The sequence below is a fragment of the Aphelocoma coerulescens genome, chromosome 12 (genome assembly GCF_041296385.1).
Source record: "Aphelocoma coerulescens isolate FSJ_1873_10779 chromosome 12, UR_Acoe_1.0, whole genome shotgun sequence".
In the NCBI taxonomy this organism is placed as follows: Eukaryota; Metazoa; Chordata; class Aves; order Passeriformes; family Corvidae; genus Aphelocoma; species Aphelocoma coerulescens.
Genome location: NC_091026.1, coordinates 21511229 through 21531498, shown reverse-complemented (window position 1 = coordinate 21531498; position 20270 = coordinate 21511229). Strand labels below are relative to the sequence as shown.

Genomic DNA, 20270 nt, shown 5'->3' with positions numbered 1-20270 from the left:
TACTCAGCTTTGGAAAGGAGGGAGGTGAAAAATGGTTTGAAGAGACATTTTAGAAGATCACTTACTAGTTCTGCAAGGTGTTGGTTTAGGAGGTCAGGGGGGAGTAACAAAGTTTCCATCAGATGTAAATAACCTATCCTCATTTCGTAGAAACTGAATCATGGAATGCTCAGCCAGGCCTTAGATGACCAGTTGTTTGTGGAAAGGCATAAGGATATTTGACTGCTGAAGCATTGGAGCAGGAGGAAGAGGTCCATCCATCACAGTCCCTCTCTTCAGTGGAGCTGTGTGTGGTATGGATTCACTTCACTAGGCAAAGATCCACCATGTCCTGCCTTTAGGTGTTCTTGGCCTGTCATGATCCATACACCTGTGCTGTGACTGCCTGGGGCAGTGCTTGAATCCAGCACACAGCTCAGGCCTCCCTGCACACCAGGGAGGTGTGGCAGCCAGGTCTGCTGGAATGAAACCTTGGGCAGGGCCAGAGGGAAGAGAGCTGGGGTTGGTGAGGAAGGTGTTTGAATGGGAAAGGCATTGGCAGGTGTTAATTCTTGAGCTTTATGTGAAAAAATAGAAGTAATGAGCACTGATTTGAAATAAAAGTCAAGTTGTGTAAATCCCAACTTTTTTTGCAGTCAAATGCATTAATTGCATAAGACAAATACAGATCAAGGCAAATTTTTCATCAAATCAGCTTCCAGAGAGTGCAGCCTTCTAAAAATACCCAAGTGAGTCACCCCAGATGACAGTGCTGTGACAGAGGGACAGTCCACGCCGCATCTGAGATGGAGGTGAGCGGTGTCTCTGCAGAGCACACACCTAACACTGCTCCACAGAAACGTGGGTGCAAGCCAGAGGCAGCTGATCAAGGAGCTCTCCTAGAACACACACAGCACCGTCTGACTGTTCCAGAAGTTTCCGTGTGGTCACAACTCCAGTGCGAATTCTGTCTGGCAAACTGGAAGGCAAAAACCAGTTTGTAACCTGGCGCCAAATCACTGAATCCTTCCTAGAGCATCTTGTTACATAAAGCCCTTAAGTGGCAGCTGCCACCACGAGGAGCCCATTTGTCTGGGCTGAGGGGGCCGTGACACACCTGTGCGGGGGTCACACCTGTGCGGGGGTCACACCTGTGCGGGGGTCACACCTGTGCGGGGGTATCGCGGTCTCAAGGCGAGGAGCCACATAAGGGAGTTCACCCGTGGCTGCGCCCGCGGGCCGGGTCGGGCCCGGCGGGAAGGGGCAGCGGGAGACGGAATAGGTGAGTAGAGAAAAACCGTGCCTGGAGGTGCGAGGAGCCCCCCGCCACCGCAACACAGAGACCGAGAGCCACCCAGAGCGCCCCCCGCGGGCGGGACCGGGCCGGGCCGGGCAGGGACCCGGCGGGGCGGGAACGGGAGCGGGAGCGGGAATCCGTGCCAGCCCCGGAGAGCGGAACGGGAACGGGATTAGGCGCGACCCCGCCCAGCCCGGACGTGAGCACGGCAGCGCTGCTGGGGCGGGGCCCCGGCGCGCAGGCGCTGTGGGGAGGGCGTGCCCGCCCTCAGGGCCCGCCCCCTCAGGTGACGCCACCGCGCGCGCCCGGCCCTTCCCCTCGCGCGACGTCACGCGGCCGGGCCGGGCGGTGGCGGCGCGCGGGGATGGAGCGGCCGCCGCTCGGCCGGTGAGTGACCGACGGACCGCGAGATGGGGCATAGCGAGGGAACGGGCGCGGGAACGGGGTGGGAGAACACCCGGAGCCGCGGGACGGGGCGAGGGGACCCCGCCGGACGGGCCCCGGGCGCGCCCATTGCGAGCGCCTCACCCGCCCCCAGACCCGCCGCTCGGCCGCGCTCTCTCGTCGCCGCCCCCGCTCCTGCGGCTGGTTTAGGACCCTGTGGCCGAGTCGCGGCCCCGCCGGCCCGCTCGCCCCGTTCCGGGCCGTCGTCCGGGGCGCAGGGCCCGGTTTGCGCGGAGCGGGCGATGTCCGGCCCGGCGGTGGCGAGCGGCGCCCGCGGCCCGCGGCCCCCGCGATCGTCCCGGTCCCCGCGGCCCCCACAGCCCTGCCGGGGGCGGCCCCACGCACGTGTAGATGGTGCTGGGTGTTCGGGAGGCGCCGCCGCGGCCCCCGCGCTGGTTTAGGGGTGGCTGAGGCGTGTGTTCGCTTCACCGATTCCTGCCCGCCTTGGCTGTCTTTGATGAGATCGTTAAGATACGAATTATTTCATGGTGAACTCAGATTTTGCCGGCTTAAAAGCAGATTCTCAGTGACAGGCCTTTAAAGTAAAGAATTTAAGGTGTAAAGCAGCAGCTTCGGAGCTTTACAAGTGCCAAAATTCACGAGACTTGGAGCTGACACTGTGTGTGTGACTTGTGTGCAGCTGCTGTCACTGGCGATACAGAAGTACCTGATGTGCATTAGTGACAAATGCTGTGGCCACCAAAACTCGCGTGGTGGGTGGAGGCATTGCTTTCACTAAAAAACTCTATCAATAGGGAAACTTAATGAGTCTTCTTGGTGGGTAGAGGTGTAAAGGTCTGAAGTGAAGGCACAAAGATCTGAGTGGAAGCCTAGGGGAGGAGGAGAAAGAGGGAGGTAATGTAACTACCACTGCATCAGCAACAGTGTCCATCATCCACAAACCTTAAAATCCGGTGTTTCTGCAAGTCGGAAGCCCTTAGTAACAATCTGGGCTACCGGTGGGGTCACTGAAGCAGTGATGCCTTGACCTGAGCCAGTGCTGCTGGGTTCTCCTCAGCCTGGAAAGCGAGTGCTGCTTTCCCTGATGCTCACCACTGACTCTGTCTTACCCATGGTTACATGTGGCAGGTGACTCCATGTTTGGTCACCGGATGATCCTTCTCTTAGGGTAAGTTCTTTGTCCATCTGGAAGTGTCTAGAGGCAAGGAAAGCCCAGTGAGTAGGTGGACTCACTGGAAGATCTGTTTCTGTCGTGATGCTGGGGGGACTCTTCCTTCTCTTGTCTGGGGACAGTGGGGCTCCTGAGCTTGCAGGACTTGTGCTGCTCAGCAACTGCAGCTACACAGGGTTCTGGTGCCAAATGAACAAGTTTATTGGAGGTTTGTATCCACTGTGTCCAGTTCAGCTGCCTGATAAACCCACCCACCTGGTTTGGAAGCCATCCAAAATATGGAAGCAAACTGTAGATGGAGAAAGATCTACTTTGTGTGGAATTTGCTTTAGAAAGAACTTGGAACTTCAGGTTCTATAGAGTTTGGGGCTTCCCCCCACCATTTACCACATAAAAGTTGCTGAGTTTAGTTTTCTAAGCAGTTCTGTCATGGTTTGGGCTTTCTCACATCTTATTTAATCATAACTGAAGTTCCTATAATTAAAACCTGTATCTAATTCAGATACAAAATAGAAATTATTGGAAGTCTACAGATTTTGTTTCTGTGTATTTAGAGAGGTGCATTCTGCATGAAATGGGTTGTGTCTAGCAAGTCAGCTCCTCCACTGCTTGGGTGAATGGCCTGTGCCTGACAGTGAGCCGGCGACTGTGGCTGCACTGGAGTCAGGCAAACCTTGTGTTAGTGTCTCCTCTGGTCTTTCTGAGAATTGTTTCTGAACCATTGAAAAACACTTGGTGTGACATATCTTGGACTTAGTTTCTAGGAATTTTTGCTTGGAGATCTGGGGGAGGAGTCTTCCTTCTCCACTGGCTTCCCCAGTGCATTTACCCGTGTGGCATGTTCTCCTCAGGCGGTTCTGTAGCTGTCTGCCAGTGAGAGCTGGGCTTTGGGACCTGCATTCACCGAGTGCAAGGTGTTTCTCAGGTGAGCTGGCTGGTTGGCTGCCTCTTGACAGACCTAGAGTCTCCTCACCCCCAAAACACAGGGAGTGGTTTTGGCTCTGCCTGTCCCCTGAGGCCTGGTGAAGGCTGTTTGCTGTGGCACGCTGGATGCTGCTTGGCACAGAGGTCATGCGCTCTCCGTGAGGGTTGGAGCTCACAGGGACTTGTGTGACCTGTCTGGGGCCAGGAACAGGGCAATATCTCAATAGTGAGACTTGTTAAAGTGGTTTGTAGGCAAGAGCCCTGTGTGGCCCAGGTGACATCCAGAGGTCCCTTCCAACCTCAGCAAATCTGTGAACTTGTTACAGTGTTTCCTAGAGGATAAACTGGCATCTTTGGGAAGAGTGATGACGCCTGAATGAAATGGAATGTGAAGGTGGCAGGCTAGACGTGCGTTGTCTGCGCTTCTAGAAACTGACTATTCTGCTATGATTAAATACTTAAAATTCTTAACTCCTCCAAGCAGTTGAGACCCTGGATATTGTCACAACACAATGAGCTGATTCTTTGGGCTTGAATTTAAGCTCCAAATTCTCAAAATTATTCTTCCAGCCAAGTGTGTTAAGGAAAAAGGAAAGAAGGAAACAAGCAATTGTGTGGAGTTAAATGGGTTTTTGCAAAATGTAATGTCTTCATACTTTCAGAAGCATTTTATGGTAATGCAGATCTAGTTGACTCTTGTTATTTATAGAGAAGAATCCTACTCATGTACCAAAAGTACAAAACATTTATATCAAAATAACATTGAGAACTTTGATTTGGAAGCTAGATCTGACACACCATGTGAAATGCAAACACAGAACAGAAGATCTCTGCCCCAAAAAAGTTTATGTTTTATTAACTTAAATCCAAACCAAAGAAGTTTGCCAACACTCCTGAACATGTATGCCATGCAGGAACCCCCGAGTGTGTACCTCATGTGCATGCTGTGTTTGGGCTTCCATCATGCTCTGTGTTGGTCCTTGTTTTGGACAGCAGCTTAATTCTTTAGTCTGACACTGGTCACATGAGCACTCCTGTGTGAAAATACCCAGTGAACATCAAGGCATTTGATGAGCTGGGAGGGTTTGTCTGAATCAGGGCAGTCTGTGATGTGGTATGGTGTTGCATGCATGCGTGTGATCAAACATTATTTGAATGCTTAGAGGATTTCCCTTCTTGAGATAGTTTATTAGGTTAAAGTAGTCAGAATATGAGGTAACTTCAGAGGCTGCTTCTGATTTGAAATACGTCAAAGCTAACAGAAACCTAGTATTTCAAATGAGTTAATACTTTTCTCTGAAGGGGACTCTGAATATATGTGCTGTTTTATTGTTTATCCGGTATTAATGGCATTTCTTATTATGCTTGTTAATTTTGGCAGGTCTTTCTCCTCTACAAAGAAGTTTTGTTGCCAGGATTTACTCTGAAAATGACCTACAGTACTGACTGCAGATGTCTGCAAATGTAGAAGCTGATAAATCATATCTTCTTCCCTTCCCTGATTTTCCTGTTTCCTGTGGAATTTATACTTCTAAATTTTTTTAAAGTTAGACCTCTGTTGATGACATTTGGATTACAACTGTGAGCATATCTATGCAAAGAGACGAGCTACCCTGAGCACTTTTGAGGTATGTATGCCTGCTATGACTTAGAACACATGGAATGGAAAGGCCATCTGATGAGGGCAAAGAGAGCTCTAGGTGTACATTTTCTAGATTTAGGCTGTTGTGCACCATTTTGCATGGTTTTAGCAGTAGAATATACATGTACACAGTGAGGCTGTGGGAGCACCAGAATACCTGCCCGGCATTGTATGGAGGGTGACCTTGGTTGAACCTGCTGTGGGAGTACTCAAAAGATTCTTTTGGGAAAAGCTTGGTTGTATCCAATGCTCACCCATTCAGTTCCTAAATACCACCATGGTCTGCAGAAATTTTCTTCTTCGAAGTATATGACAGACATTTAATAGTCATTGAAATGCACCTGGGAGGCCATGGTGATTGCTCTATTTGGTTAGATAAAGCACTCACATGAAATCACAGAGTACTTGCCTCGAATTGGGAGGCATCTGGAATGAAGGCTAGGAAAAAAGGACATTTTGCTTGCCTTCCTATGCACAGGTGCTGGCACAGTGGTCTCTGCTCCCAGAAAGGAGCAGTCTCGTAGGACAATATGCCTGTGATGTACAAGAGTAGCAGAGCTGGGTGGGATTTGCCTTGTTGCTGTGGAGGTTTGTTCCAACCCAGGTAACAAGAGATGGACTACCTTGGCTGTTTACGAAGCACAGAAAGTCACCAGCATGCACAGTTGTATTTTCCTGGAGGCTTTTAGCTGGCCATATATATTCTAAACCTGGAATGAGGAAGTTGGCTAACTGCCTCTGTATGGGTTTGTAAGAGGCCAGGGTGCACTGATAACATCTGTTCCTTCTGTAAGCTACTTGGACAGGTTATCCCTTCTGTGATGTAGATGCCAACATTCCGGGGCATTGGTGGTCTTCAGTTAATGGTGGGTAACAGTGAAAGGCAGCCAAACACACACCTCTCTGGCTTCCAGAAAAGACATTCATTAGTAGATTTTGTTTAAAAAGGAAAACTAATTGTGCTGAAAGTAGCTACCTGACTGAATCATTCATCATGCCACATTGCTGTACAGGATGTATTTAGCAGACAACACATGAGCTTTTTTTGATAAGCTCCAGTGATTCAGGCTGAGATGATACTGAAGGGACACAGATCTGACCTACATCCCTGTCTGGTTTAAAACAGCCTGGTGGTGTTCCTGTAATAGGAAGGCAGAATGGGCCATGTTGGCAGTGCTAGTGTGAACTGTGGTAGGCAGTGAAGTGCTGTGGTTGGGAAGGGGATCCCTTACCTGTGCTAAAGGAATTTGCTCCATCATTTGCCTGCAGGCAGAGCTGGGGCCAAGGATTGGCATCTTGGTGAGATTCTGTTAGGAGTGGGCAGAAGTTGGTGCAGCACACTTTAAATGTGTTTCTCAGTCTGCCTGGGCAGTGTTATTTGGCTGTGGCAGTGTGCTAAAGTAGCATTGGGCAGAAAATGGTTTTGTTTCCTGTAGACTGCTTTCATGGAAACTGTAGGAACACACCAGGAGTGAAGTGGTTTGCTGAGCTGCCCACTGCCACCCTAGTGGTGCTTTATGTAGTGTACCAGGGATGTGGACTCTGTAAACCAACTTGGTGCGTTTTTTATTGTATATAAATAAGTTATGATCTCTGTAATCTTGTCAATTAATTGTGCGGATTTTCCCAAAAAAGCTGCTGTTCTGTAAAAATAGAACAATTGCTGCAAACTCTCTGAAAACCTGCAAGAATACACAGATTCTGTGTCTCCCTGAGTGTATATCCCTAAGCAGAGTATTAGTCTTTATTTCCTTAGCTGTAAGATAATGTTATCTACCTTTGTAAAACATTCAGTTTCATGAAGAACGTAAGTGTTGCAGTATAATTATTCAAACTCATATAACTAAAAGTGAATACTGAAGTGTGGAGTGACAGGGAAATTGAGTATAATATAAAGTTTTCTCTTGATGTAAAGAAGTGGTCTGAAAGGTAAAATTGTGTACATTAGAGAATGTTGCATTAAAACTGTCCTACAGCGTGTCTAAAAAGTTTGAAGAACGTTAAAGGACACTGCAGTGTTGAGATGAATGGTGCTGCCATTGATTCAGCTGGTGGGATGGGTTATGGCAGGAAGTTTGCAGATACCTACTCACAGTTTCTTCCGGCATAAATTTGGCAAATTTCAGTATATTTTGGATTTGTGTGAGCTGATGGTATCCTTAACAAATCCCATAGTGGCCTTTGTACGGAAGCTGTTGGCTATTATTTTCCTGGAGGCCAGTTGCCATGGTGATTATCCTGAGGGCAAATAAATGTATTTTTCATGATTCCCAGTTATACTAGTTTTGAGCAAAAGGACTGTGGCCTTTTCTGGGATCACTGGAAGATACTGCACCCATAGCACTCCAGGTTTGTTAATCACTGCCTGCTGAACAAGTTTCTCATGGGCTTTAGTGGGTCATGGTCATAAGGAGTAGTGTCACTTGGCTGTGAAAAGCAGTGAGTGTCCTTGCTGTGATCCTGAGGTTGAATAGCAGTTAAAATGGGAGAAATGAGCACAGAGTGACTTTGGGTCAGAATCTGTTAAGACTGAACTTAGCCCATTCAGGCCAGTGATGGCTGACTGACTAGTAAGGCAAAAGCTCTGTTGGTGAAAGCCAGTCCCTCCAAGGTGCATGGTGCTGTGGTCCTTCCCTGTGTTGGCTTTCAGCTGGGGTAGCCTCTAGCTCTGTTTTCTACTGATTTATATTAAATGCTTTGTGGAGGAAGATATTCTGGATATGTGAGCCTTTCCATAACTGAAGAACTTGATTAATTCTCATTGGATACCTGTGAGAAGTTTGACTGCTTGGGGTGCAGAGCATCCTGTGGTAAGAGGAGCAGGGACTTGTAAAGTGGAGGGGGGTGGGAGGCTGTATCATTGGTTGCTCGCTGCTCTGCAGAGCAGTTCCCATGCTGCTCATGCTTTTGCTTCGTGACTTAGTTCTCAGCTGGTTTGTTGTGCTGAAAGTTTTGGTTCTGGTTGACCAAAGCCCTGTAAATGCTTCAGGTGCAATTCCAGTGTGTGGGAGAAGTACTGGGTCCAATACTGTACAATCTCTTTATTAATAACATATTAATAGGGCCAGGTGAAGAATTTTGTAGGTGATGCAAGGTGGGAAGTTGATAGACCTGATGTTTGTGTTGCCATTCAGAGGCACCTGGATAGGCTTGAGGAATAGGCAGGCAGGAACCTCATGAAGTTCAGCAAAGGGAAACAGGAAGCTCTGCACCTGGGGAGGACCCGACCTGTGTAGCTGCTGTTCTGTAACCATCCATGTACCTGTACTGGGGGTCTGACCAGCTACAAAGTTGCTCTGCAGCAAGCAAACAGGTTTTCTGTGGGAAACCCAAGTTGCAGGATGGCTCTGTAAGGAGCCATTGACTTGGGTTTTGGTTTTGGCTCTGATTAATAAGCCTGCACCTTCTCAGTGGTAGCTGAAATTCAGCGTTATTTCAAATAAGACTGCTCCCTTTTTTTGCTGCTTTGGGTAAAGATTTGTGCATTTTTTTATGTGGACTCTGCCATGAATGTGGGAGGAAACATTCTGATTTTGGCTGAGGTTTTAAATGCATGACTACTTGATTCCCACTGGCAACAAAGCAGTCAAGCCCAATTTTTTTATACCAAATTACTGTCTCTGTGCAGCTGGATGTGGAGGTGGATATTGAAGAGCAGCATATTTGTGAGTGTGGCTGCTTTGCTGTGCTGTGTTTGTGCAATTTGTGTATGTGTCCCTAAAATGCATAGTAAGATCTAATAGAAGAAAAGGACCATAGACGTACATCAGTATTTTTATTGCAGAAGTCCAAAAAGTGAGCAAAGCAGGGAATTCACAAGTCTGTGTGGTAGCAGCTAACATGGGTCCCATTCAAAATGGTGTTGCTCTGAGAGGATAGGGAGTTGTGGCTGTGCTGGGCTGGTTCCTTGGCACTTGAAAAGAGGCCTGGCAGCCTGTCTGTGTGCTGCAGGGCAGGTGCCCATGGCTCTGCTCACACTGTGTCCCTGAGATACACAGGCCAGGCTGATGCTGTTCCTACCCCTTAGGGTACATATGAATGCAGTTACATTGTTCCTTGTCTCAAGCTCTGCTTGAGCCTACCTGGGACTGGGAGAAGTGGCTGTAATGAGTCAAGTTAAAAACACCTTATGCTTGTCTCCTATTTCTGTTGACAGCTGATAACAGGTTTTTAACACTGAGAGCAGGTAAGGAGGTGTGGATGGGGTAGTCTTTTACTGATAGGTGCTCCCAGCTTCCTGCAAGTGCTGACTGAAGGATTTCAAGAAGTGTTTGATGGGCAACCTGAACATCTTGTTTGTAGTCCTGCAGGGAGGAATGTGTTAATGCTTGATTAGAAAAGGCCATGTAAACAAACCAGGCCCAGATTAAGGCCACTACTGTTATATTGATATAATTTTTTAAGAGTTGCACTTAAGTAAAAGCTCCCTAGACTAGCAGTCTTGAAGAAGGATCAGGAGGGAGAGTTTTCTTCTGAAGAGCATGATGAAGCTGTCAGTGGTTGAGCAGCATAAACTGTCAGTGCATCAGCGAAGACTATTGACTTCTGGTCGGAATTTCTGTCTTGCCAGATTTGTGTCACGTTTTAAACAATACTGGTAGAAAGAGTTGGTTTTGAGTCATCGGGGGAGTATTTTACCACTCTGTGTGAGGTTAGTTCTACTTTCTTCTTTCACAAGTCATTGTAGATATGATACTTTCCAAAATTCAGGGCTAAAAGCACATGTTAAAATCACACATAGAGTGGGGCGTGGGTTGGTGGTAGATGATATCTTTCTTACAAGCCTGCTAATTTAACTTGTTTTAACCTCCTTACAACTCCAAGCCTGGAATAAACCTTTCTTTTAGAACTAGAGTTGCTAAATCCTGCCACCTTCTCTGCTGGCATTGTCACAGATAATTCTGCTAGGAGTTAAAATGAGAGGCCATCTCTTCTTCTTTTTTTTTTTTTTTGTATTACTAGCATGCTTAGAAGTCTCTCTTTAATGCCAGAAATAGCTGTAGTATACCCTTTGTCTTCCCTTGGAAGTGGAATGAAAATACCTGTATTTCCACTTTGTGGTTCTCTTGTTCCTGACATTTGAGTCAGCTTTGACACACAGAAAGTGGCAGTGTCTCTTGGCAGACAGGCAGTGAGGAGATAAGAGCAGCTTTGATCTCTCTCCTCCACCCCTTCCTCTCCTGAAAAGATCCTGCCAAAATGCTTGCCATGGCCTAGTATTGTTGCATTTTTCCAGAGACTAAAGAATCAGATCCAGATAATGCAAATGTTAATAGGAAAAGTCAGTAGCAGGAGTGCAACTGACCACAAAAATATTTGAGATGCTTCAAGGAATTAAATTCATTCTTTTATTTGTGGAAGGCCCATTGTTTTGAATATTTGCTTAACACTTCACTCTTTTCCCTTAGGGGAGGTAGTTTCTCTGATTTCGAAATGCAGTATTTAAACTGTAGAAGTGAAATCACTTGTATTCTGATGAGTCCTTGCTGAAGCTCATGTGAGTTCCTGTTTTCTGCAGCTGTTGTGGCCATAGCATCAGATAGGAGGTTTTTGATAACACCATTTTGGAGTAATTGTGTGCCCTGTCTGTTTACTTCCTCTCTTTATCCCAAAGTTGTTATTAGCACGTCTATGGTCAGATTCTTCCCTCAGTCCTGTCTTCTTTCAAATGAGTTAATCTTTTTGTATTGGTTCATATCACAGCCCTGGAAATATCTGTGCTTAAAAAGTCTAAAATGGGATGCCATGCTGTGATTCTGAAAATGAGCCAGGGGACAAAAGAGGTTGGAAATTCCTTAAATTGCTATTTCTGTTGTACTTCTCGTATTGTGAAAGGACAGCTTCAGATCCCTGCTTGGACTGTGGCTGGAGATGTCCCTTCAGTGTTCTTCAGTGAAGCCCTGAGTTCAGAGCATGCACTTGACTGGTTTGTAGAACATGTAAATATGGGTGCAATTTTTTTCCCTTTTGCAAAAAGCAGAGATGTTTTTGAAGAAATGCTGCTGTTTGGCCTAGCTTCACTTTGGTTTTGAAGAAGAGTAGGTGAGGATGTCACTTTTCTGAAACAGGCCACTAAATTAAGTGGAAATGTCAACTGTCAGCCCTCCTGTGGCAGACCACACAGTTTTGAATTGCAGGTTTCCTCTTGAGCCTAGTAAAGCAGACTGTCTTTATAATAATTATTTGTCCAGTTTGCTTTTCTTCTAAAATCCCTGCAGACTGCATTTTTAGTGTTATCTCCCAACTTTTAAGTATGTTCATAAAAAATTTTCAAGAAAATGTGTATGATGTATGTAATTGTCAATGTCAACTAATCAGAAGACTCGTTAAATCTTTCTTTAACACTCATTAAGCTTTCTTGAAGCACTGTTTTTATTAATTTGATTGGAAACAGCCTATATGTAGCCTTTTCCAGGAAAGAATATTTTAAAGTGATTTGAGTGGGTTCCAGTTATACTGCAATGAGCAAGCAGTACTTCCTATAGGGCATCGGTAATGTAGAGGCTGCCCACAGGTGGTATTGAAGGTACTTGATTCTGATGTGCGTATACTCAGGAAGATGTTTCTTAAGAAGAAATGGAAAGGAGAAAGGGATCTATCACTCACTAAGAGAATGTTTGGTATATGCTCATCTGTGACTTGAGTGAAGTTTTCTCTTATCTACAGCATTAATATTTGAGTTTTCAGGATGATAAACTGCATACATTAGTTCTGCTGGTCAGCAGTATTAAATATAAAGTTATAGGAAGGAACTGTTTCAACAGGATGTGGATCTGAGAAGAGGCTGATGTTGAAAGATCACTTTCTGGTATGTCTGAACATGGTGCCCTTGCACATGTGAACCATTAATGGATACAGTGGTAGAAAAAGTGAACTCTTTTTGGTGTGCCAAAGCATAAAATCTTCTGCTGATGAAACCTTTGAAGTTGCCATTTGTTAATGTGTATGGGAAGGCATGGGAAAAAGTGATTCTCTCTCCCTCCCCACCCCTGCTCCAGAGAGGAGGAAGACAATTCTTAATGTCTTTTGAATGACCTCAGGGATCTGCTCCCACTCCTTTTTCCTTGTAACATACTCACCTGTAACAAACAAGTGCCTGGACTGTGTAGAGCTATTTTAGGCTTGTGAGGATTTTAGGAGAAACATTTCATGTTTTGTATGGTCTCAGACATAGTGCCATTTTTGTCCCTGAATATGGTAAAAATCATGTGATTCATGCCTAAACACGCTGCCAGCCTTTTCCTTTAACAGCTCTTTCAGCCATACTCCCTTTCTGGTCTTGGCTTGGGGAGGGTGTTTGTGTATCTATATATCTTGTGTTCCTGGTTTTTCTTTTGGACTTCAATTGAATTGAAAAAAATATTTTCTTGGGTGAATTTTGGAGGAGGACAAGGAAGAATTATGTATGTAAAACTTTAGGTATCTTTTCCATTAAAAATAGATTTGTTTTCTTTCCATTTACCTATAGTGTTTGTATTTAATTATTTCTTCTTCTTCCATTCTGGCCCCAGTTTTTCACTCAGACAATTGTTTTATTATAATGTCTAAATAACACATTTCTCCAGATATTGGGTAGTCATATTATTATTCAGTTGTTTTCTTGAGTCAAATTACTTACTCTGTTACTGGTGTCTTCCTCTTTAAATGTTTTCCAGATGACAGCCCCCTTGAATTTGACACCCATTCTGGTTTCTCATGAGTTCTTTTTTCTGATAGGATTAGCTGTTAACACCCAGAGCTTTCTCTTCTTATTTGCACTGCTGAGCAATGATGCCTTTAATATATCTTAAGCCTCCTTTGGATATAAATCACTTGCTAGGGTTCCCAATTCCCATAATAGGTGGTTTTCCGGTGTGTGACTTGCGTCTTTAGTCTTTCTTGCTAAACTGTTTGCCTGGATACAGAATCCATTTTGGGATGGGTTTCTGAAAATAATCTGGGATTTCTCAAACTAAAATGGGCTATTTCTTAGTAAAAATCACTCCTGTTCTGAGACAACTGAAAAATGCTTTTCTTTTACCACATAGGATGAGGGGGAAGCATCTCCTTCCTAAGATCCCTGCTAACTGTGATGACAACTCTATAATGAGCTGTTAAATTGACCTGTTTATGGAATCAAAGAAATGTGGGGATTACTTAGGTAATTGTACTTGACCTTGTTAAGGGTTCAAGGTGTTCAAATATGGCATAAATAAAAGGTATTTGAAATATTCTATGAAAAAGCGGAATTTTTCCTATTTCCTTGAAAATAGTTTTTCTTCCCATTTCTGTAGTCCTGTACTGTTTGTATCTGTAACAAGTACTTCAGCTGCAGATAAGTCATTTCTGAACTGTGTTTTAATGGTAGCTTCAGAGTTCACTTTGTTTACAAAGAACTGCGGTTTTGAAGGGAATTAATTAAACTGATTAATTTAGAGTAAACTTTCACTTGAATAAAGTCTAACTAAAATCTAATGGGCCGAAGTCTTTTCAGACTGATACTTGTCAAATTTTTTGAAATGTTCATGTTACAAAGTATTTGATAAAGAAAAGAGAAAGAGTGGGAAGAATTGGCAAAAAAAATTCAAGCCGAGATCATGTCTATGCTTTGTGAGTACCAGGAAGTGAAGGAATTCTGCTTAGCCCCATGCAATAGTTTTTCAAAGTTCAGAAGAAAGTGGGAATTTTGGTGGTGTGTCAATGAGGGCTGTGATTCACATGGGGGACAGTACAGGTAGTTTTAGTGCTAATGCCTCTTGGTGCCCACCTGTGGGCACTCTGGGACATGGGCTCTGAACTACGGCAGCTGTGAACAAGTTTGAGCCAAAAGCAGCTGTTGATCTGCAGATCCTGTAGTGCTGTAGGTCATATCTCCGAAGACCTTGCTGTCAAAAAAACAGTTATTATAAATAAAAAAATAACATTAAAACTTAAAAAAAAAAAAGACAGACTGACTGAAGTTCTGTTAGTGGCACCTCATGTGTGACCAGTACTTTACACATTGCTCCTAGCAAGCACCTGGCCTTTGGGTTGTTTGCAGAAACATTGTACAGACCATCCAAACACCCTGGAATGCTCCGTTCCCTCCTTGAAGAGAGCAGGGGTGGGGGGTGTCCTCGGGCATGGGGGGTGTGCCCAGGTGGGATTCACACTTTGAGCTGCCTGCACTCACTGTGCGAGGGCCGTGGCTGGGAATGCTGCGGGTGTCCTGCAGGGGGACAGGGCCAGAGGCTGGAGTCACTGGGGGACAGCAGCTGCCCCGTGCAATGAGCTGTGCAGCTGGGTCCCAGTGCTCGCAGCTTTTACCTCCTGCGAGGTGAGCACCAGGTAAACGAGAGCCAGCTGTTTGACCTGTGCCCGGGAGCATTGAATGACTGAATAGGAGAAGAAAATAAAATCTGTGTGGTGCAGACTGACCTTGCAGGCTGGAGCCCTGGCATCTTCTTCCTGTGCTTTTGTGGTGGTGGCCATAAATCCCAAGAGAAAATGCTCCTTCACAAGAACTTCTTGATTAACTCTGTAAGATTCAGTTTTAACTTCAGTTATATTTGTATCCCTTCAGTTATTTGAAAGAGTTTAAAATAGGACAGCTTCCAGGGGCACTTTCATTTCAATGGAAAAACAATTATTAAAAAACCAAAAATTAGAATTTGGAATCATGCTCACTTTGTTGTTTATGTGTATCTTTCCTCCCATTTCCAGAATTGTGTCTCATACTCAATTTCTTTTGCAGTTCTGTTCAGTGGAGGGACTGCTGTGGGTCAGCCATGCTAAGGGGCAAATGATGGAGGCAAGTATGAGTTTATCCTTTCACTATTGTCTAATGTTGGTTTTGCCAGTTTTTCCTTTTGAACTGTTTTGTTTCCCAGGGCTCCTGGGAAATAATTGCACAAATGAAGGATGATATTAGAACATTCTGAGATGTAATAATGTTATAACGTCTGCTCAGTGTGGTTGTATATGGAATTGTGAATTTTGTTCCTGATGTAGTATATTCTTGTACAAATAAGAAATGTATGTTTTTGAACTTCATGCTATAAAGTATTGTTTCCTCCCACAAACAGAATACAAAGGTGGTTGTAAGGGGAGAAAACAAAAGTGAGCACAAAAGTTGAATCCTAATGCAATTAAGTGTGCTAAATAATTCTGAAGATTCACAATTCTTCACACTTGCGAGTATTTTTTTTTCCCCAAAAGTAGATACTAGAACAAATAAGTAGTTGTAAGGATTTTCATACCAGATGTGTAATTTGCAAAGCTCATTTCAGGCTCATAACAGACTCATCTTATGGAAATAGAAATAGGAGATGACTACAAAGTTCCCAGTAGCAGCCTCTCAGAGGCCATATCATTTCAGAAATCTGTCCTGGAATACACAGAGTGGCTGTGCCTTGTTTGTGAGCTCGCTGTGGGCTGATTTGTTACAGGGTGGTTTGTAAATTGCCATAAGGTTTATTTAAGCAGGTTAATTTTTTCTGGCAGATAATGCATGGAACTCCAGGTAGACTGAAGTAGTTTTCTTTAAGACCAACAGCATTAACAGTGGTAATATGGATAGAGAGCATGCACGAGATCAAAGAGATCCTGGCTGGAGAGCATACCAGTCATCTTAGATAAGAACTGCAGTTCTTCAGTGAGTCCTGACTGAAAAATAAACACTGAGTGAATTAGCTAAAATGAAAAGGGCAGTTATAGGTCAACAGTCAGGTTTGTATTTTATATGCCAAATAATTTGGGGACTCTTACTTTTTTAGATGGTGAATTTTGTTCACTGAACCATTTAGTCTCATGGTTAAAAATTAGCATCTAGTTTTGTGATTTTTGTCCCAAAACATAAATTGAGTGGAGACCTGTGGTCCAACTTCCAGCAAAACCTGTTACCTGAGGGAAAAAAAAAAAAGATTAAGACAGAGCAAGCTCAAAAGTCAAAGCACACTACTAGACATAAAGGCACTTGAATTCATTTAAGGAAGCGTTAAGTATGTAAGTATGTTTGCACATCTTTTTTTTCTTCTGCCACACAATTGCTGCATGAATGTGGGTAAATATATTTTTCTTGGATGTAGTTTATTACTTTGTATTTAATGTGTTACTGATTAAACTGGCCAGTATATTTAGGCTCGATGCTTATAGCATCTTCCAAGTACTGAGATAAAATCCTGCATGATTCCAGTGTTCTCCTTTCTATAAGTACTGAGTTTCTTTTTGCCTCCAACTGATAGCAGTGACACTTGAAAAAAAGAGAGGCAGCTCTTCTGATATTTTTGGATGGCAGTTTGGAAGGCATTTTGAAATATCTGTTTAACCCATTGTGTCAGGCTTCAGATGCACAAAATCGAGAGCACTCCAATTGTAAACTCAATGCATTATGTTTCTGCAGCTGTTTTAGCATAAAAATGAACACTCTCAAATCCCAAATATGCTCCATTTCAAATAATTCTTTTCTAAAGCACAAACCACTTTCTGCCAAGATTGAGGTAGACCTCTGTGAGCTGGTTTCTGTATTTATAGAAGCCTAATCAAAGTTTTCTCCTGCAAAAAACAGTCGTCAGCTTCTGAGCATGTGATCTCATGGTGCTGATGTGAAACTCTTTCAGTTATTGCGTCATTCCTTCCTTCCTCCTTTCCTTCCCCATATCTTTGCTGACCTTCTCCCATAGTTGTTGCTATACAACTGCTGAGCTGCACTGTTGTACAACCCAGTTTTGCGTGAGCACAAGGAATGACTTGGGTTGAGCTCTCGAAAAATAGCTGTGCAGTTCCTGTGCCAGAGGCTGAACTGCACATACCTGGTGCTGATCCCTTGCAGATTGGTTGCTTAATCTACTTTTCAAAAGGCATTCTTGTTTCCTCTCAGAGCTATGGACAAGAGTATGCCAATTGAAAGCATTTCACTTGCCTGTTCTTGCTTGAAGACAGATTTTCACATCTAGTTTTCAGTGCCATCAGTGGATGCTGGCTGTAATAAGCCATTTGTCACTATTTGGAAGTGTTCTGGTTTTTTGCATGTATTAAATACTGTTAAGTTAGGGTCTTGGTATCAGATCTTTGTCAAAGAGCAAAATTAATTCTGCCTAACATGCTCCTCAGAAATTTAACCTCATGTTCTGTTAGATGTTACTATGGGCTTGTTCTTAGTAAACAAAACCCCACTGGTTTCTCCTTGCTTCTCCCCCTTTTGAACAGTTTTTTTACCTTTCTTGCTTTCCTGCACCCTCTGTGCTGGGCTTCTCCCCTCCGGCAAAGAGTGACTTGTCTCACACAAGCTTCTGCAAGCAGCCTAGATGCAACTAATGCCACACGGAGGGGTGCTCCGAGGACTGATACATTTTATTTTGTTAACAGCATGTTTTGTGCACTGGATTTTTAACCCACTACTTGCTGCATGGTTGTATAATAACGATTACTCTTTTGTTTAACATTAGATAAGCATGAGATCACCGTGGCACTGCTGCATGTGTAGTCACTCTTGAAGCAATTGCACACCTAATTGGCTGGCAATCTTGGCATTTTCAAAATAAACACAAGCCTTTTAAAGAGAAGGGACTTATTTCTGTATGAATAGTCAAATAAACCTGTTGGGTGTCATCAATGGAGCCGTCTGGCACTGAACAGTTGTGTGATGACCCTGATCCTGGAGGCAAATCCCAAGATCAAGAGACCAAAAAACAACATGAATCAGAGCAAAAATTATCCAAAATAACGCATAATGCTTTGGAGAACATTAATGTCATTGGTCAAGGCTTGAAGCACCTGTTCCAGCATCAGCGCAGGAGGTCGTCTGTTTCTCCACATGATGTCCAGCAAGCTCAGGCTGAGCTGGAGCCTGACCTGGATTTGGAAAGCCAAAGCGTCTGTGCTGAAATTGATGGTGTCTCCACCCACCCCACAGCTCTGAACCGGGTGCTTCAGCAGATCAGAGTGCCACCTAAAATGAAGAGAGGGACCAGCCTGCACAGCAGGTGGGGCAAGGGAGATGCTCCAAAAGGAAGCCCGCAGATCAACAGAAGGTCTGCTCAGGATATTCAATCGGGTCGGCCCAGATCATCATCCACTACAGATGCTCCCACAAACTTGTCTGTGATGGAGATTGCTTCTTCTATCTATGTAGGTGGAGAGGAGGCCACAGCAGCAGCAGCAGTAAGTTACTCAGATTTACCTTTGATCTTTATCATCTCCTTGTATGTTTTCTTAAGCCCTTTGAAATCTCGTTTTGAAAAGCAGGTTTCTTTCAGCAAATTCAAATGGTGCTGTGTTCAAAAGCTTCTTCAGTGGTGAAGCAAAGAGCTTAAAAGATGCAAGCATTAGTCATTTTCTCACATGGCAGGTGGCTGATTTTATATGTATTTGATCAGTGAAATGAGAGCTACTTTTGAAACACATAAGGTTGTTTGGACGGCACACCACAGTCAAACAAGAAGTGATGGGCTGAGCAGTAGCCAGAGTAGTCCTCCTTAGGAACTGTTATCTAGTTCCTGCAACAAAACCTTGCATTTACCTAGATGGCTTTTTTAATTCCTCTCTCATTTTCTTGTGTCTTTTATAAAAGCAAAGAATTCCAGTTTGACTGGATGGTGCTGTTGGCCTTTTAGGCTGTGAGAGGCTCCGGGCTGCAGCCTGCACAGCTGTCTAACCCCTCAGTGCTGGGTTTCCTGTGTGTGGTTTAGATCTGCCTGGCTGCTCTGCTGACAAGGGATCACTGCTGTCTCCTTCAGTTTGTCCTGCCTGTGTGGGAAATTCACTGAAATGACGGTCTCTGTTCTGTGGCATGTTCTTGCAAAGTTGTGCAGATCAGCTTATTGATAATATCACGACGCAGTGTTTGTCTTACCATTTCTTCCCTTTCCCAGATCAATTTAGTTGAGGCATTCTTGAGGTTTGATGGGGGTTTTTTGTTTGCTTTTTGAAAGACTAGCTTTCTAGTTAATTAGCTTGTTCAGGACACCGATTCAGAGAGTCCCCTGAAAAACAGCCCTTAATAACAAAGGGGTCTACAAAGGCTGGATATACTTGAAGAAGTTTGTTGTTTCCTCTTGCAAGAAACATTGAAGGAGTCTGCCTGGAGCTGTATCCAAAGCTTTTGCTTCTTGCCAACTGTTAAAACAACAGAGATAGTAATAAAGTAGTTGTGGAAAGCATGCACTCTCCTGGGCTGGTTAACTTTGCAGTTAGTCAAGCCATTGAGAGTCTCAGAAAGAGACCTCAAAATAGCTTCAGGTTTATTTGTGTATTTATTTGTCCCTTGGTAGTCTTAGTGAATTTCCAGCTGCTTTTTAATATTTGCACCATCTTGTGACAGTAACAATGTACATTGTAGGTCTAAAGTGACATGGCCAAGGAAATACTGCTATGGAGAATAAGATCTAAAATGAGAGGGAGATGTGAGTCTCAATCCCTTGTACAGAAACCATGTTGCATGTGCCTGTTGTCTGTTACTATCTTTTGACTTTTAGCAGGTAGTCTGTAGAAGGAAAAAAGATGGGTGGGACGGATTCTTTCTTTTACTGGAAAAATTTGGCCAAGTCTGGGTGGTGTACCCCATTTTCTCTCCTGAGAGCAGCTAACAGCACTACCTCACAGTGTCACACAAGGATTGGAAGAGTTATTCAGTGCCACCTTCTAAAAACGGGGATCTCTATCCCCTCACTCCTCCAAGAGCCAGAAAGGTTAAGACTGCTGCCATATTGCTATGCAATCTGCATAATGCTGGGAGCTGTAAAAATCACATGAACTACGCTTAACTTACTTTGCACAGGAAACACAAAGTAAAAATTGGAAAATACAAATGTTGGATTTTTTTCACAGAGGAGGACAGAATGTTGTCGATATTCCATGAAAAGCACTGTGTGTGTTTGCAATATTAACTTAATATC

General features: G+C 44.2%; 1 protein-coding gene across 4 annotated transcripts in view; it reads left to right on the top strand.

Moving 5' to 3' along the window:
- The first annotated feature begins 1597 nt into the window (after window positions 1–1597).
- TMCC1 (transmembrane and coiled-coil domain family 1) overlaps window positions 1598–20270 on the top strand; it is an 80863-nt gene continuing 62190 nt past the window's right edge. The window contains exons 1-5 of one of the 4 annotated variants that reach the window (XM_069028441.1): window positions 1631–1663; window positions 3704–3777; window positions 5158–5404; window positions 15131–15187; window positions 17823–18537. In XM_069028441.1, coding sequence (XP_068884542.1) covers window positions 17989–18537 — 549 coding nt within the window. In that variant the 5' untranslated portion in view covers window positions 1631–1663; window positions 3704–3777; window positions 5158–5404; window positions 15131–15187; window positions 17823–17988. Of the gene's footprint in view, window positions 1664–2183; window positions 3778–5157; window positions 5405–15130; window positions 15188–17822; window positions 18538–20270 lie in introns of those variants that run through there. The other 3 variants (XM_069028442.1, XM_069028444.1, XM_069028443.1) reach the window with 3 other exon arrangements.